The sequence below is a fragment of the Carassius gibelio genome, chromosome B20 (genome assembly GCF_023724105.1).
Source record: "Carassius gibelio isolate Cgi1373 ecotype wild population from Czech Republic chromosome B20, carGib1.2-hapl.c, whole genome shotgun sequence".
Lineage (NCBI taxonomy): Eukaryota > Metazoa > Chordata > Actinopteri > Cypriniformes > Cyprinidae > Carassius > Carassius gibelio.
The window spans coordinates 21,858,856-21,877,025 of NC_068415.1; the positions used below are offsets into that span (position 1 = coordinate 21,858,856).

At 36.9% G+C, this 18,170-nt stretch overlaps 1 protein-coding gene and 1 pseudogene across 2 annotated transcripts; one reads left to right on the forward strand and one right to left on the reverse strand.

Moving 5' to 3' along the window:
* Positions 1 to 713: 713 nt before the first annotated feature.
* Positions 714 to 6,888, reverse strand: dtl (denticleless E3 ubiquitin protein ligase homolog (Drosophila)). 2 transcript variants are annotated; one of them, XM_052585803.1, is made up of 15 exons: positions 6,718 to 6,888; positions 6,515 to 6,640; positions 6,334 to 6,426; positions 6,179 to 6,240; positions 5,987 to 6,107; positions 5,446 to 5,511; positions 5,257 to 5,357; positions 5,015 to 5,088; positions 4,763 to 4,866; positions 4,580 to 4,684; positions 4,332 to 4,444; positions 4,165 to 4,254; positions 3,919 to 4,057; positions 2,540 to 3,105; positions 714 to 1,066 (listed from the first exon to the last, which is right to left on the reverse strand). In XM_052585803.1, the coding sequence occupies exons 1-15, from the start codon at positions 6,770 to 6,772 to the stop codon at positions 950 to 952; spliced, it is 1,932 nt and encodes a 643-aa protein (XP_052441763.1). In that variant the 5' UTR covers positions 6,773 to 6,888; the 3' UTR covers positions 714 to 949. The 2 variants fall into 2 exon arrangements, with proteins under 2 accessions (XP_052441763.1, XP_052441762.1); XM_052585802.1 differs by having other exon boundaries at positions 6,515 to 6,643; positions 6,718 to 6,876.
* Positions 6,889 to 7,595: 707 nt separating this feature from the next.
* Positions 7,596 to 17,281, forward strand: LOC127983608 (integrator complex subunit 7-like; annotated as a pseudogene).
* Positions 17,282 to 18,170: the final 889 nt, after the last annotated feature.

The window sequence follows — 18,170 nt, forward strand, 5'->3', positions numbered from 1 at the left end:
GCCCGTTCCAAATCTACATGACTCCGTTTCTTCTGTGCAACACAAAAACAGATGAATGATAGTGATTGACATGCATCCTTTTTTCCATGCATTTTACATAACTCCATTACAAAGAAAAAATAAAAGTCATATGGGTTTGAAATTACAATTTTCATTTCTAGGTTAACAAATTAAAGTAAGCAGAATTGCATATTTTGATTTAAAATGGGTTATTATAGCTAAAACTTAACGTCTCGAATCCAAAAGTAAAACAGTTTTGTCCAACTATGCTATAAACCAGAGGCAAAACACAGCAGCAAGACAAGAACAAGCAGGATCAAACCACAAAAGCCTGACTATCTGGTCAAGTCACATTCCAGACAAACCTGCAAACTTAAGAAACAGCCCATGTTAAGGATGTAAAAAGTGTTTAAATCATTGCAAAACTCACGGCACTATAGATAATCAATAACTAAAATGCACCGAGCTAATTGAAAATGGATTTCTTATGTAAAGTGCTGTTTTATAATCAATAAAGATCTGAAAATGTGACCCACGTTCAGGGTCAGACACACTGAAAGGGCATCACCGTTTTGGAAAGTCAAAATAAAAATATGCTCTTAAGATTTACCTAGAATTTGATATAAATGTAGTTACTTTAAAATGTGTGCTGAATCATGTACTAAGCTCAAAACTATTTTCAATGCATTACAGATAGACGTGGAAGCCTCAGAAAACTTGTAGAGTTTTATTGCGTTGTCGAATGACAAGTTTCGTAACTTTACCAAAACGATCATCACTATGACCCTTTTTGAAACTTATACATATTTAAAAAAAAATGGATAAAAAAGATTATATACACATCATCACACATCACATACATAAATACATAATCTTGGTCTCAAAAAAACAGACCTGAACTTAAAAACAGATATGTCATGAGACAGACTCGGAGATCTTGCCACACTGATCAGTCTTGGCTTCTTTTCACAAAATAGCAAGAGATTTTTTTAATGGGTCTGGATGGTGATGCTTTCTTGGTTGGTGGTGGAGAGACGACTCTTATTGGACATGGTGATACTGCTGCCTAAAAAGGAAAAAAATAAAATAATAATAATAATAATAATAATAATAATAATAATATATATATATAGAGAGAGATAATAACAAAGGAGTCCCTAGTGGGATTTTTTTTTATAACAATTGTATACTTCTACATAGCTTGTAGGCCTGCTCATATTAAAAAATATATATATTTAATTTTTCCAAAGTGTAAAGTGCAGCATCAACCGCTTCATTTTTTAGACCTGCTCAGAATTCGTTATAGCGTTGGACCGATCGGAATTAAGAGCAAAGGTCTGTTTAAATGCCGACGGGAGCTGCGTTTGAATTACAATCGTTTTTATCCTAGTTGTAGTGATGTTCACACTCGCATGATGCCTTTTGAAAACTTTAGGCCGGTGACACACTGGCATATTGCACCTGTCAAACATAGTCTGTTTTGCCGTCAACACTGTTGACTGTGTCCTTTATCAGTAGGCTTTATATTTATGCTCAACATGAAGTATAGATATTGTTGTCATGAGGACAAGATCCTGGTCTGTCTGCGGTCTCCCTCTGTCACCTACAGTAGCAGCAGCGTGCCAGCACCACGTCAGGCACGTTTCTGGTGTGTAAAGACATAGAAAACGCAAAGCAGCCGTCACGCAACTGACACGCAGCAGAAACGCCACACTCGCGCCACACAGCCAGTGTGTCACCGGCCTTAGAATCAGCTGCAGGGCGGGATTTGAGCTGCATGCGGAGACTTCTGCCACTTAATATGTTCGTTAGGAAACACGAAAATGTACCTATGTTCCGCACAAAAAATATTGCATTCGGTCATTCAGTACACACGTGCACCGTACTGAAAGCCCTGTACCAAAACGGTCCGGTACGAATATACATACCGTTACACCCCTAGTTAATAGTGAAATAAAACCATTTTAGACATAATATTAGGAATTGCATTGTGCGATAAAAAATACTCCAAATAAAGCTGAATTATGGTATTATATCAGTAAGTGATGTCAATAAAGGTTAATGGATTTTGTATGAAATAAATGTTTTTTTAACAAACTATGCCATTTTCTACTAACCTATATTGACCTAACAGACAGGTTTCGAAAATTACACTGCAAAATATTACCAATAACAATTTTTTTTTCTTTTTATTTATTCCTGTGATGATCAAATCATTCCTCCAGTCTTCAGTGTCAAATGATCCTTCAGAAATCATTCTAATATACTGATTTGATGGAATTTTTCTAACATTATAAAATGTCTTTAATGTCACTTTTGGTAAATGTAATGCCTCTTTATGGATTAAAATAATAATAAAAAAAGAAAGAAAATCTTCCTGACCTCAAACTTTTGATCAGTAGTGCATATTTGTTTTTGACATTTATGTAATAAGTCTTAAATAATTTTTAATCTGAGTTGGTTTGGTCATTGGCTTAGAACTCGTATTGATTTTTTTGGTTTTTAAATAATCTATATAGATTTCCATGCGTGTACTCACTGGAGAGCTCGGTGTTCTTGCATCGTGTCGTTTGCTGCTGCCGTTGGGGCTTTTTGGTTGAGCTGATCCTTTAAATCTCTGGCTGATCACAGAAAGCCAATCAGTCCTCGGAGAGCTGTTCTCTTTGCCAGTGCCAGCTTGTCCAGCCGAGCTGAGCCTCTCCTCTGTTTGCAAACTGAACAGATCAGCTTTCTCGTTCTGTGTGCTTTCTGAAATCCTGCTCCTCTTTACATCAGGATACAGTTCAGACACCCCGTCACTCTCCTCTCCCAAACCAGACCCATCACCTGTTTCCAGTCGTCGCTTTGCACGGCGTTCAGAGGAAGGGCCCTGGAGGACAGGTGTGAGCACCTTACGAAGGGGAGATACACCACGGCTGATCCACTGCTGGATGGACGAGGGCATTTTGGGGCTGCTGACCTTGGCTGAAGGTGCAGATGTGTTTGATGGCAGGGGTAAATCAGCACCCGTGGGGGCGCAAGCAGCAGGCTGGGGTGAAGACAGAGAGATGACCCTCTCGGATCCAGGACCTTTGGCTGGAGTGACTTCAACAGGGCTGTAAGGGCCTGAGAGGACAAATGGTAATCAAATACAAACTAAAAAATAAAATATCAATTTGAAATAAAGAATCAAATACAATCCAAAAGTAATAGTGTGAATATATATACACTTGATAAAAAGTATAATATATATATATATATATATATATATATAAACTTTTTATCAAGTATATATATTTTTTCCTGTAATGCAAAGCTAAATTTTAGGCATCCAGTCTTTAGTGTCACGTGATCCTTCAGAAATCATTCTAACATACTGATTTAGTGATCTAGAAACATTTCTAATTAACGTAAAAAAAAAAGTTTTTGCTGCTTAATATATACATTTTTCAGTAAAAGCTGTTCTTTTGAGTTTGTTTAAAGACTCCTTAAAAATGTGCAATGACTCCCAAAAAAATACTAAGCAGCAAAATCTCCCTAAAAGAAAATTAGATTATTAATATAAAGCATTAAAATGATCTCTGACACTGAAGACTGGAGTAATGATGCTTTACATCACAGGAATGAATTACATTCTTAAATATATTAAAATAGACGGTTATTTTAAATTATAATAATATTTCACTAGAGGCGCACAATTTATATCGACTGATGATTAATGCGCATCTAGATATAATATATATACACGAGATATATATATATATATTTTTTTTTTTTTTTCACAATCCACTATGTTAGTTTATCTTGTATTTCAAATAAATGAAGTCTTGGTGAGAAGCTAAAAAAAAAAAAAAAATCCAAAGTTTTAACCAGTAGCTCTGAATATGAAATTAAATGTTTTACACACACACACACACACACGAAGAGATCGAGACGTACTAGGTGCTCTGGGTGGTGACTGGATTTTACGAAGTGTCCAGCCTACGAGGTTTGGATCTCGGTTCGATGAGTTTTCGCCGTCTGGTCTGCGATTCAAGCGCCAGATCCTAACAGTGTTGTCATCAGAGCAGGAAGCAATCTGCAGAACGAGTGTAGGAATGACAATATACATTTTTATATTCAATAAACTGTCCATAGACCTAAGATATTTGTAGGTTTTCTTTTTTTTTTTTTTTTTTTACCAACCTTGGTGAAATCAGTGGGGCACCAGGCCACTGATGTGACTTCCTGACTATGGCCTTGAAGCATCATGGGAGCTTGTTTCGGGTCTGAAATCTGAAACAAAAACACAATGCCATATATGCAGACAGTGACCGAAGGTTAGCTCTCTAGTTTTCTAGATTGGTCCTTACCTTCCATATATAAGCATGATGGTCACTTGAACCACTGGCCAGGAACTGGTCATCTGGACTGACACTGGACTTCACATAAAACGAGGAGTTACTGTGACCGCTGAACACAGCAACTGTGAGAGAAGAAAAAAAGTTCAGTCAAACTACATGAGCCCACTATTTTTTTACATGCCTGAAAAAAGGAAAGGGAAAATTTAAGTAAAAGTATTTAAATTCTACTCAGGAAATAATACACATTTACAATTTACCTGGAGTTGTTTTCAATCCACTGATGTCGAACATGTAGATATTGTCATCTGTACAGTTGGAGAACAGTCTGGAGCCAGTGGAGTCCAGTGACAGACCAGAGTAACCTACAGAAGACAACATAACAGTGTAAACTAATACGAATTACTACTGGTCTAACGACAGCGTGGGCCTGAGATGTGCACCTAGTTTGCGTGTGCAGGAGCCCGGGTAAGGATAGGCCTGCAGAGGGAGCGGGTTCTGGTAGTATGCAGTGTAGCTCTTCCGCAAATCCCACATTTTAATGATCCTATCAGGAGATCAGAATGATATGGAAAACATCAGCATTTAAACGGAATTATACTAAGAAATAAAGCTGAGAAGTGTGACAATGTGGTCGCAGCAGCATTTAATATTTAGGAAAAGAGATTTGTACATCACATCCATGAGGCACTCACCCATCTACTGCTCCTGAGGAGATGAGTTTGTTCTCATCGCAGAACAAAACCACCGTCACACCCTGCTGGGAGTCCTGAAAAGAGTTTGGAAAACTGAGCTTCTGTTGTTTATATAATGTTAAATAAAAAACACTCAGTCAAGGAGTATCCCCATAATATATCAAGGCTGTCATACACCGCAATACATTTCCAACACACAGCTGGCAAATGAATGTGCCCTCACTGGGGACTGTCTGACTCACCACAGGGGGCGCCATCCCACGCCGTTTCTTCGTTTGGGGCGTGTATTTCTCAGGTTTCATGTGGGCACCACTGATCTGTTTTACCTGCCTGTAGAAACCATCTGCGATGGATCGAAACATTTTTGTGAGTTTTAGAAATCATTTTGATGGCCATAAGATTAAGATCTGGTGGTCAGAATAACAAAGTACCTTTTTTACTGCATCTTGTGTCCCAAATCATTATGTTCCCATCTCTGCCTCCAGTGCTAAAAACAGCTGTTTTGAGAGAACCCGGTTTAAAAAAAGACCACCAATAAATATAATTTTTGAGGAACACACACACATTTCATATTTTTATAATTTTTTTATATATGCTATTAGAGTATTTATTAATATTTTGAATTATATTTCAGATTTGTTTTCAGTTTTTGTTTTAAATTTTAGTGGTAGCCATTTTGTTATATGACTTTTTAATATTTTTATTTAGCTTTACATTTCGGTTATAAATAGTTTTTTAGTACTTTAATTTAAACTTCTTAATATTTAGATTTTATATAAATTTCTCAAAAACAATGATTAATAGTTTTAATATGCTTTAACAACACCTCTTCTTTGGCTTAAAAACTATGTGCAAAAAGTATTGTTACTGACATTACATGCATAAATGATTTACAGTATACATACTGCACATACAGTAGAGTATGCTTGCTATTATGATGATAGTTGTAGTCTTACGTAATAATATAATTACCTTTCTCTTGCTTGGAAAAACCCACTGATTTGAGACTGCACTGATGTCCTTTAAATGTTCCTAACAGATCACCAGTAATAACATCCCACAGACGGGCCGTTTGGTCACCAGATGCAGTTACCTGTAAATTAATATTTCCATTTAGATGGATAGATAGAGAGATATAAACCCAGAATAACACACAAAACTCACCAAGCTGTTTGCACCAGGAACCCAGGCAATATCAAACACTGCATTATCATGTGCTTGCCACTCTGTAAAACAAAAGTTCAACATCAGTCTCACAAAAATAAAAGGTCTCCTAGAAGAAGAAAAATAGTCTTGAATCTAGGTAAACGTAAACCAACCTTTCAGCACAGAGCTCTGTTTTTCTCCAGTACTGAAGATGGTCACAAACCCTTCCTCGTTTGCAGCAGCGAGGCTGTTCTGTTGAGCAGGAGCTGAACAACACATAAACCAGCACTAAGTGTTAGCTTTACACAATCTGACTTGAGTACACTCATTGTGAACGGTTAATTCAAAGTGTACCGGAGGAAAATGTGCATCCAAACGGCGGCACAGCAGTAGCCGAGGCTCCGTATGAGATGTGTTCGTCCCGTCGCGCGCACTGGTACCCGTCCAGCAGAGAGGACAGCGGATAGAGCCCACGCTGACCTGCTTATATCACAGGCGTTTTGAGTGGAAAAGCGTAAACACGTAGATTTCCATTGACATATCTCAATTATACTCACCATTACATCTTTTTTTAATAACGCCTCGATCAATAACATGGTGGAAAAGAGTCATAGCTCCTGCAGGGTAGGTGTTTTATTCAGAAATGCTCAGTTTCCCGCGAACAATGAAAAAGCGGAAGACGAATTCCGCGCGATACCGACCATCGTTCTTCTGATTGGTCAAGACGTCAGAATACCGGAAGCGAGAGTCCTGCTGGTTTATAACTGCTTCTATGGAAACTGTTCAGGTCGCGTGCACTAGAGGCACTCTGTGGCACAGAGGAGGTCAACTTTAGCATTGGACTTTATTTATGTAGTTGCTTTACTGCATCCGAGACATCTGTTGCTTTTGAAAAAATAAATAAATTCGACAATTCACAATTTTATGGAAGCACATTTCCCATTTTCACATTCAACATTTTTTTTAAGAAAAAATCCCATGGTTTGGTAAATCATATTTGTAACATCAGAGGTCATAGTTATGAGAAAAAAGTTCAAAATAACGACATAAAACTTAGAAGATACTAAATCATTATTAATTAAGAAGTCGAAATTATATTTTATTTTATATGACTCACAAGTCATAATTGTGAGTTTAAAAGTAATTTAGGCTAAAAAGTCTGATAATGAAAATAATGAAAATGATTTCTGATGTGAATGAAAAAAACAACGATCAAAATAACAATATTACTTTGTATTCATTCATTTGAAAAAAAAATCCTAATTTATGAAAACGAAATATTTTTATTTTATTTCATATAAAATAAATTTTAATATTTATTAGATTTATTTATTTCGCTATTATTTTTAGACACAGTGAGAAACAGTTGACGCCATTGCATAGGTCACGCCCTCTTTGTGAAACATCGGTTTCGCTTCTGTTCTTTGTGGTTCAAATGAAAACCCGACGTAAGATCATAGACAGTAAAAGCTTTGTCTGTCACGTGATTTGCACAGCAGCCGGGTCATCCGCTTCAAACATCATGCACGAAGTCTATCCTATCTAACGTATAAAATACCGAGTCTTAATAAAAAATAATGTCGCTCTCCGCAGCGCACTCGTTTCTGTCGGAGGCGGCTTATTCTGGCGAGCAGGAGCTGGACGCCAATTCCGCGCTGATGGTGAACGCTGTGTTATAATTAAGCTACACATGCCTTATATTATCTGATAACGCAGTGATGTGTTTGTATTTGTTGACGTAATTCCACTGTAGTGAAAACAACCCGTTACATATGAACTGACCCAGTCATTCTCATTCTTTAAGGGTTAAAGTCTTGTAAACTGGACGAGCAATGTGAAGCTGTGGTCCTGTTCCCCAAACTCTTCCAGAAGTATACCTTTCCCATCCTCATGAACTCTGCCTTCCTGAAACTGGCAGACATCATCAGATTTGGGTAATTAAGCGAAATTCAATAAAGAACATTTATCTGTCTGTCTGTCTGTCTGTGTGTGTGTGTGTCTTTTTCTGTCTGTGTCTGTCCGTCTGTCTATCTGTCTGTGTGTGTGTGCGCATGTGTGTGTGTGTGTCTTTGACATTGTTATGAAATATTTATAGTTATTCTGATGCCTTGTGCAGCAGGGAGTTACTGCAGGAGCTGGTGTCCTCCTACCCCTGTACACCCATGCTCATCGTAAAGCTCCACACCTTCACCCAGCTGGCCACCTCCTCACTCGTCGATATCCCGGAGCAGGTCACAGCACGTCTACTGTTGTCTTATAGTGTCTTAAATGGGCATCCGATGACCCCTTTTCTATAAGTTGATATGATTCTCACTGGGTGTTTTTTTTAATCATTATAGGGTGGATGTCTACACACACTGCCAACACACATTTATGTTCAAACAACATGCAACGGTAAATTTAGCATCTAATGATCCCTTTAAAAGCAGTATTTTTAAAATGGATTTTGTTTTAATAGTGTTAATGCTACAAAATCAATCCATTTCTTCTTTTGTTCACAGTGTAGACCGCTTCATTTATTATAATGGTAATTAGATTCGTCATGGCACAGCATAATACATTTCTGTCTTGAGTCTGTTGATTTGAACTTATTTAACATAATTTGAAGCAATATTTGCACTGGTGCTAGATGTATGGTTTTTTTTTTTTCGCCCCAAATTATTAATTCAAATGAACCAATTTTTTTTATTAATGTAAGTATCTCTCATGTGTTAGTAGCATTTAGTTCATGGGATCATAAAAGTTTATTATTATTATTATTTAAGAAATGTATACTCTGCAAATATACATTATACAGTTTTATTGTGTATATATATTCTATTTCAAGAAATTCTGTTATTTCAAATTTTGTTCATCGCCCCCCCCCACCCCACAAAATACTAAGCAGCACAACAGTTTTCAACACTTACAATAATAAATCAAATTTTTCAAGCGGCAAATCAGCATATTAGAATTATTTCTGAAGGATCATGTGACACTGAAGACTGGAGTAATAATGCTGAAAATTTACTTCACCACAACAGGAATGCATTACCTTATTAAAATTTTATTTTAAATTATAATAATATTTCACAGTATTTCTGTTTTTAACTAGACAGTTTTTCCTCCAATATACAGTATTAGTATTTTGAATAAACGAATGCATTGATAAAAATAGGAGCCTTCCAAAAAAAAAAAAATTTGACTTTAATAAAAAAGTATTAAGAATATTACCAACCCCAGACACTTAAATGGTAATGTAATATATTTATATATAAACTATAAAAATAAAATATATTTTTTAGTTTTTATTATTATTATTATTATATAATAAAATGGTGATATGGTTGCCTTGGCTATGATATTCATTTTAGTTCCTCCTCATACAATTTCTCACCATTTATTTATTTATTACAGTATTTCTTTCTGTTTTCCTTCATGCCTTATAGATTAGTCTTCTTCTCCAGTACTTGAAGAAGGACCCCAGAAAAGCAGTGAAAAGACTCTCCATTCAGGATCTCAAGCTCTTAGCTAAAAGGCTCCTCACTTGTGGACCAGGAAAAACATACAGGTAATGTAAAGTTATGAATAAATGTGGGACAGCTGGCTAACTTCCTACGATGAATGTAAATTCCAAGTTGTGTGTTTGTAGGTGCTATATGAATGTGCTCTCAGCACCCCATACAACAGTTTGAAGCTGGGAATGCTGTCTGTCCTCTCCACACTATCTGGTACCACCGCTATTAAACAGTACATCAGCCCTAATACAGATACACAGTCATGAAGTCATGTTGAGTGTATGCTAGACATGTGCCGGTATTCATTAATGTGATATATCACGGTAATGAATATGGGGAACACCTGTGAGATGCACTGAATGAAAGCACATCCACTCTCTTGACAGCAGATGGCGCTAAACTGCAGAAAATACACCCTTTACTCTGGAAACGCCATAAATAAAGCAGCTGCTACATTCTAAAATGTATTTAAATAGCCATTCAAGTTTGGGGATTTGTTATTGTGTTCATCAAAGCACCAAATATACTTAAATATTTAGACTTAATGTTACATTTCAATCTGGACTACAACATGCTGTGGATATTGTTTGAAAGTGATTTGATTCTTTATTGTTCATTCTGTTGTATTCTGCTATTTAATAACACATTGTTAAAATCGAATCGTGTTATTTAATGAGCTAACATGAGCTAAAATTTGTATTTTTTTTAACAAAGATTAAAATCTTAATTAAACCTGAATGTAAATGTTTAACTAATGAGGTCTTATTGGAAAGTGATACCTATGGGTCGTTATAGTTCTTTTGCACTTTAATCAGTTTAAAACTTTATATATTTTTCTGTATTGCTTTATTGTATTTAAATGTTCAGTTATTTTTGTTACAAGAAAAAAGTAATTAAACCTGTTATACTGTATTATGACCAGTATACCGTGATAATACTGTGATAAAACATGAGCAATTAATCGCAGCATGAAAATTGGATACCGGGATATCCCTAGCGTGTACAGATGATATCATGTGGTCTCGTTACATTTTGCATCTGTGTTTAACCGCCTGATCTCTCTGGATGATGCAGCCAGGTGAGGCGTCTCCAGCGCCCCGTCACACTGACCTGGTGGAGCTGGCGCATAACTGCTGTTACCAGAATAACCTGGCAGTGGCAGCCCATGGGATCACAATGTTGACCAGTATCATTGTGTCCTGTCCACAGAAAGGTTGGATTCTCCTCACCAAAATTTTATTTTGGGTTGTACTAACCCAAAGGAGGTCAAAAATAGAGGATGTTTAAATGATAAATCACTTAACTAAAATATTTTGTCAGAGGTCATCCAGCTGGAACAAGAAACAGTGATGGGGATGGAGTCTTTCATTCTGCTCTGCAGTCAAGATGACAGTAAGACTGCGCAGGCCACACACTTAAATTAAGTGTTGTTCAAGGTTTACAGAGCTTTGAATATGTGACTTGACCCGGCTGGCTCATTCTGAGTCCATGTCTCACAGAGCCAGGTTCATGTTGTAGCCTATTCTGGCCACGAACTAGATACTTAAAGTTACTTTTGTAGTATTTTTGTCATATTTTGCTTATTTGACAAACAAGAGCATTACATTGTCTGTATAGGGTACTGATTAGGGATGTAACAACATCAAAATCTCACGATACGGTAATATCACGATATTAAGTCCTCGTTATGATATTTGTCAGGATATTTAAAAATATAAAAAGACAAATGAAGAATTGGAAAGAAAAAAAAAGTTGTATATTTTAAAGTTAAATTCTTCTATCTAATGCACTTTGAGAGTTCAGAATTAAGATCTGCAACCCATCTGACTTTTTTTCACGGACTTAAGTTTTCTTAGTTATGAATTGACTTTTACCTGAACCTTAAAGGGGACTCAACCCTCTTTTTAAGTGTGATTATACTGTCTCAGTTTAAATTACATTCACACTGGTGTTTTAGGAATCCAAAAAAAATTATAAAAATGATAATAACAATCACAGCAATAGCAATATATTGTAAATGGCGCTCCATCTGAAAGCAGGTGATGGAGATTTACTACCAATCACAGAACCGGCTTTACTGACGAGATGCATGTGACAATCACATGCAATTATTTGCACAGCCCTACGCTAGCTGTCAGCAATTCGTACTGCACTTTTAAGCTTTTATTTTGACCGAAACACGAGTAGAGCTTTTATTTTCAAGGAAAACTCCAGCTTCAGTGAAAACAGGCTTAGAAAAACGTGTCTCACTACAAATTTAGTAACCATCTTCCGCGAAAATAAAGCTTAACTGGTGTCTGTTACATTTCCAAGTGTGCGCTAAACACAATGGAGTTCACTGCAGTCATTCACTGTGAACGGAGCCATTCTGAGGTGCGGAAAACACTGGATTACAAGTTGATCGCCTTAACATTGTGTGCGCTTCGCTTTGAAACATGCAGCAAAAACAGACTTGAAGGGATTAAGCCATATTGTGCTTTAGTATATTTGACAGATACTGTGCCATAAAATAATGGCCCCAAACTAGTGCTGTCAAACTGTTAATAGCGATTACGCATCCAGAATAAAAGTTTTTGTTTGCATAATATATGTTGTACTATGTATATTTATTATGCTTATAAAGTACACATACATGCATGTATATATTTCTGAAAATATATGTTATGCGATATTTTATTTTTCTGCAATATATTGCGATATGAAATCTAATCAAATTTTTTCTTACAAACAAAAATGGGGTGAGCACACTTATATTCTCATTTTAAATGATTTAAACATCGACACCATCGTGTCAATTGATTAATATGCGCGGGGGAGAGAGAGCAAGACAGCGCTTGTGTTGTTTAAAGACAGTGAGCGTCCGGCCGGGGCTCGCTCTCTCTCTCTCTCTCTCTCTCTCTCTCTCTCTCTCTCTCTCTCTCGCGCTCTCTCTCTCTCTCTTTCTCTTTCTCTCTCATGCGCTCATCTCTCACGCGCTCTCTCTCTCTCTCTGTCTCTCTCTCGTGCGCGCTCTCTCTCTCTCTTTCTCTCTCATGCGCTCATCTCTCACGCGCTCTCTCTCTCTCTTTCTCGCCTTCTCTCTCGCTCTCTCTCTCTTTCTAGCATGCGCGCTCTCTCTCTCTGCCCTGTCAAAACTTTCACTCTATGATGGTTAAGCTGTGCAATTAATCAGTGAATCACATTCGTCAAGGGCCGGGGAGCAGCTGGCCCATACAGTTAATGAATAACGGATCAACTACGACAGCCTACATCGCACATCCTGCGATGTGACTATCGTGGATTCGTACATCGTGATATCGATGCTTAAATGACACATTGTGCAGCCCTGGGCAATATATCTAACGATATGATCATGTGCATCTAGTCAGTAAATCTGGTTCCGTGATAACAGCTAAATCGCCATCACCTGCTTTTGAATGGAGCAGCATTTAATAGTCAGAGCCGCAGATCGCTGACAAGCTACGCAATATCGCGTTCATTATCGAAGGCGATTCATCTGCGATAATGAACGCGATATTGCGTAGCTTATCAGCAACATACGGCTCTGTCTATTAAATGCCACTCCAATTATAAGCAGGTGATGGCGATTTTAGCGGTGATCACGGAAGCAGCTTTACTGATTAGATGCGCGTGATCATATCGTTAGATATATCGCCCAGGGCTGCACAATGTGTCATTTAAGCATCGATATCGCGATGTACGAATCCACGATAGAATAAATGACTGTATTTTGCTGAGCAGTGGTAAATGTGATTGGGCCTATTTTGTCAACGCAAATATTCAAATGAAGTCCATTTGTGATTTGTCTGTTTGTCCACATGCAATTTGTCTCTTCAGATTAATGTGTAAAAAAAAAAAATCAGATGAACTGAATGAAAATAGGTTGTGGAAATATGCCTGCAATTTGCAGGACGATCGGCTGTTTGCATCACACTGGTTCCCTCGACAAAAAGAAATAGCCAGAAATAGCCATAGTTCATGACACTTACATGTTTTGTCTGTTAAGATAATCTTCATGAAAAAATATAAGTTTTATGAATTTTGATGCCTAAATACGAGTGCCATGAACTTAAAGGTACAGGCCATAGGATCGGTCACTAGAGGGCGCACTACCAAAACAATAACAATCGCGTGGTTTGATGACGCTAAGAAGGAGTGTGTAATAATGGGATTTGACTTCTACCCAACCGCTGACAGCCATCAATCAGATGATAAGAAAACGATTACCACTTGTTCAACAAATATATACACTCGTGTACATTCAAACACAGTAATTGGGCATACATAGCAAACGCAAGTTCAACGATTTGCATGAGTAGATTACATACAAAGTCAATGCAAAGACGCGATCAGACGCATCCTCGTGCGGGTCTGGAGACGCTATGCCCTTGTTGATCGTTATAATAGCATACGTTTTATGTAAAAATACGAACCAACAACTCACCTGTCGAGTAAAACACAAGCGAGATCGGCATCTGTTTCTAGTCGAAGTTTGTCGCGAAGCCATCTCCATCTAGAAAATGCAACACCGATATTGATCCTCGCTCTTTCTCTCCTCTTGTCCCAAACTCTTCTTGGGTTGTTTGGTTGGCCCGTACTCTTACGTTTACGGGAGCTGTACTTGTGGACAGAACCAGCGGCAGACGGTAAACAGTGATTATGTTCCATAAATAAGTAACACAATCCACCATAAAACGTGCAAGAAGAAGTAAATAAGGAACTGCTTGAAGCAAGCTAGTGGTTTGCTGGACGCTGGACACTACTTCCGCATTTGTCCACGAAACTCTTGTCATGTGGTTTTTAAATCAGTAAAGGCGGTAACAAAGTGTAACTGACGTCATTGACAGGCGCCTGTTTTGCCCCGTGTCACTGTTTAGAATGGGAGTTTTCTCATGATTTATAAGTAGTTGAAAACATTAGAGATATTGTTAGTAATCAGCTGGACACAATATATAACACTAGCCTAGTGGTTTTTGGATATTATACTGCAAATATCTTACAAATTGTACCTTTAAATGTTAAACTTAGGTTATAAATGACTTACAGCACCACAGTTGCTCATTCTTTCAAAATATCCTCTTTTATGTTCAACAGAAGACATAAACTCAGATTTAGAGCAACTTGATACTGAGTAAATGATGATGGAGATTAGATTTTTGGATGGTGCCATCACTTTAAGTCTTGAAATATTAACAGTGTTTTTCCTCAGACAGCACTCACCTCTTTGGTGAAGATGTTGAAGAGCTTGTTCTCATCTGAGTCTGAGCTCTATGGAGCTCCTGCTGGGACAGCTGCACTGTGCGTGTGACTCTGTGCGGGTGCTCATGTGTCAGGCTCTGGCTGCTATTGCCCCACAGCAGCCGGTGCTGGCAGAGGGGATGCTGGGAGACCTGCTAGACCTCTTCAGGGTGGCAAGTCATAGAACCTCAGAGAAACAGCAGGGGCTTCTGGTAAGCAAATACAGGACTGATGTCCAACCACAGCTGTTTAAGTCCCATTTTCCCAAAATATCCTCTTTTTCACTTATTTTATTTTTTAACATAGTTTTATTATTTTATTTTTACATTTAATAAAATTTTTATTAAATTTCTTTTTTATTAAGCTTTTATTTAATTTTATTTTTACATTTAATTACATTTTAATGTAATTTCATTTCATTTCATTTCAGTTTACTTTTTAATTTGATTCAATTTTATTTTTTATTTCATTCCATTTTCATTTTATTTTATTTTATTTCATTTTTTATTTTAATTCATTTTATTTATTGATTTTCATCTCATTGAATGTAATTCCATTTCATTTTATTTCATTTATTTGAGTTAATTAAATTTTGTTTGATTTTATTTCTTCATTGCATTTCATTAGCTTTTTAATTTCATTTAGTTTTATTTTATTTCATGCATTTTCATTTAATTAACATTTTTTTAGGGCAAAATGTGATGGTTCTTAATAGTTTTTATGAGGCTTCTCCAGACACTTTTATGCTGGTAGCTGAATACAGTGTGACCTCTTTCCAGTGCTCTCCAATCTATAATTTGTCTACCAGGGTGCCATGATTTTTCCCGGGAGCTGTACCAGAGTCTTCGTACCCGTGTGGCTTCAGAGCACTTCTTCTTCTGGCTGAACAGTCTGATGGAGTTCTCTCAGGCGGAGCAATGTCTCAGTGGCCTTTCAGATGGAGACTACAGCGCAGCCATGAGCGCCATCTCCGAAGCACTCAAATCCTACCAGAAGGGAATTGCGTCTCTCATGGTCAGGATTCGCTTCAGTGATCCTCTCTTTGCTTTTTTTGTATGCTGTATATTATCCTCTTATATTCATATTGAAGCAGCACAGAAGAGTTTTGTGTGACTGACTGTAATCCTGTTTTCGTCTTCAGGCCGCCAGTACGCCGCTGAGCCCTTTGACGTTCCAGTGTGAGTTTGTGAAGCTGCAGATAGACACTCTTCAGCTCATCTGCATCTGCATCAGTCCCAAGACCAGCCTCGCTCCTGCCATCGCCACCACCATCGCTCTGCCTTCTTTTATGAGGATGGCATGTTTATTGTGTGTTTTTGTTTGTTTGTTGGATGTTCTCAGATGAATTTAGAAGTCTGGCAGCTGGTTATGCTGACCTGTATCAGTCTTCATTTGACACCGAATTCTCCACCCTCCGTAATGTTGAACTGTATCCTGTTTTTTTCCTCAGAGGACAATCTGTGTGCCAGAACAGTTATTTTCTTATTTAGAGGTCTTATTGCTAATCGTGCTTTAACTGTCAGTTTCACTTGTGAAATGGTTCTATTTTAATTTATATTAATGTTATACATGAATTTGTGTTAATTTAACAAATCTTTCCGATTTATTTATAATTTTTTTTTATAATATACACTAGTGGTTAAAGAGCTGTAATACATTTAAAACATAAAACTTTTTTTCTGGGTCCTTTGGTGATTAGAAATCTTAAATGAATAGAATTTGTTTAAAATAGAAATTGTTTCTAATATTATAAAAGTCTATATTAAATATATCTTTGCAGAGTAGATGTATGCACTTTTTTTTTTTTGTTATTGTTCCTAATTAAATATGGCATTTGCAAGGCCACAATAAATGAAAACCTCATCCTAAGATAATTTGCCAAACATCTGTACTTTCCTTAAAACCTTTCTTAGACAACAGCAAAGTTGCTTGCTTGTATCTTATGTTATTGATGCTTTAATAATTGATCCACAAACAGCCAGGTAAGAATACCCCAACATTTACCACTCTCAGTTGTGCAACTATGAACATATAGGTTTTTTTCCAACGTGCTCTTGATATGTTTTACTGACCAGGCTCCTCTGGTTCAGTTTCCAGGAGTTTGGCACACGGATCAGTACTGGCAGAGAGCGAGTATGAACTGAGAATGCTGGCGATGTTCAATCACGTCCTGGAGGAAGTGGAAAAGCTAAGCAGGAAGCACCCTCCTGCCTCTAACCTGGTGAAGTTTAAAGGTTTTTATTGGCTGACTGTTCCTGTCTGTAATCCATATGGATACAAATTTTATAGGCGCATTTTGACGTTATACGCATCTTTTTTTTTTTTCTGTTTCAAGCACACTGAATGTCTGTGTGATGCTGTCTAACGGGTTTGGAACGACATGAGGGTGAGTTATCAATGACATAATTTAGATTTTTGGGTGAACTATCCCCTTAACCCTAAACAAAGTAAATGTAGTTAATTAATATTACTCATTACTTAAATGTTTATTTACACCGTAACAAGGACAACTAAAAACATTAAGTGTAACCGAATATTGTAAATCATGTTTTTAAAGTGTTTAACTACACATTTGTAATTATAAAGTCACAGATTTAAATTTAACAATATAGTTAAAATGATCTTTCTTCACTCAAGTAAAGTGAATCTGAATCTAATAAAGTTGCAGTTAAATCTGGTTTAGTAGTAGTATCACATTTCTAATTACATCTTCAGTAACAGCCAGTGAAAGCTCAGCTAGCTACATGAGCAGCAGTGATGGATGTGTTGGAGTCCATGAAATGACTTTTAGATGGATTTAAATCAATGGATCACAACCTCTGCTGTACAGTATATTCACAGGAGTGGAAGTCCATTTAAAATCCATTTGAGAAAGACTTTATTTGTAAACACTATAACATAGAATTACTGTAGAAGTTGTTTTATGTAAATACAATGACCCAGAGCATTTATGTCCTTATTTTTATGAATAGCACTACTCTTCTTTGCATAGTGTATAGGTTATATTTAAAGATTACTTCAGTGATTTTTAGTTTAGCTAGCATAGCCTGTGATCTTAGCCATCAGCCACAGCTAGTAATGCTAGGCCTAATGAACCAATAAGACAAAGGAATGAGGAGAAAATGAGATTTACACTCCAACACGCATTACATTTTGAACTGCTTCTTCAGGCTCTACTCGCAGCTCTCAATTACAGTCATCCATGCAGAGACACATATACACAATTACAAAAGAATACACTTTTCAAACTATTTGTGTCTATTTATTAGTTTATT

What these genes read in the sequence shown, in the direction of transcription:
- dtl (XM_052585802.1), bottom strand. Translation starts at nt 6,772, where the DNA reads ATGACTCTTTTCCACCATGTTATTGATCGAGGCGTTATTAAAAAAAGA. An exon ending in TTCCTGGTGCAAACAGCTTG is followed by an intron (nt 6,108 to 6,178) that starts GTGAGTTTTGTG and finishes ATTAATTTACAG; the next exon opens with GTAACTGCATCTGGTGACCA. An exon ending in CAAGAACACCGAGCTCTCCA is followed by an intron (nt 1,067 to 2,539) that starts GTGAGTACACGC and finishes TTTCCTTTTTAG; the next exon opens with GCAGCAGTATCACCATGTCC.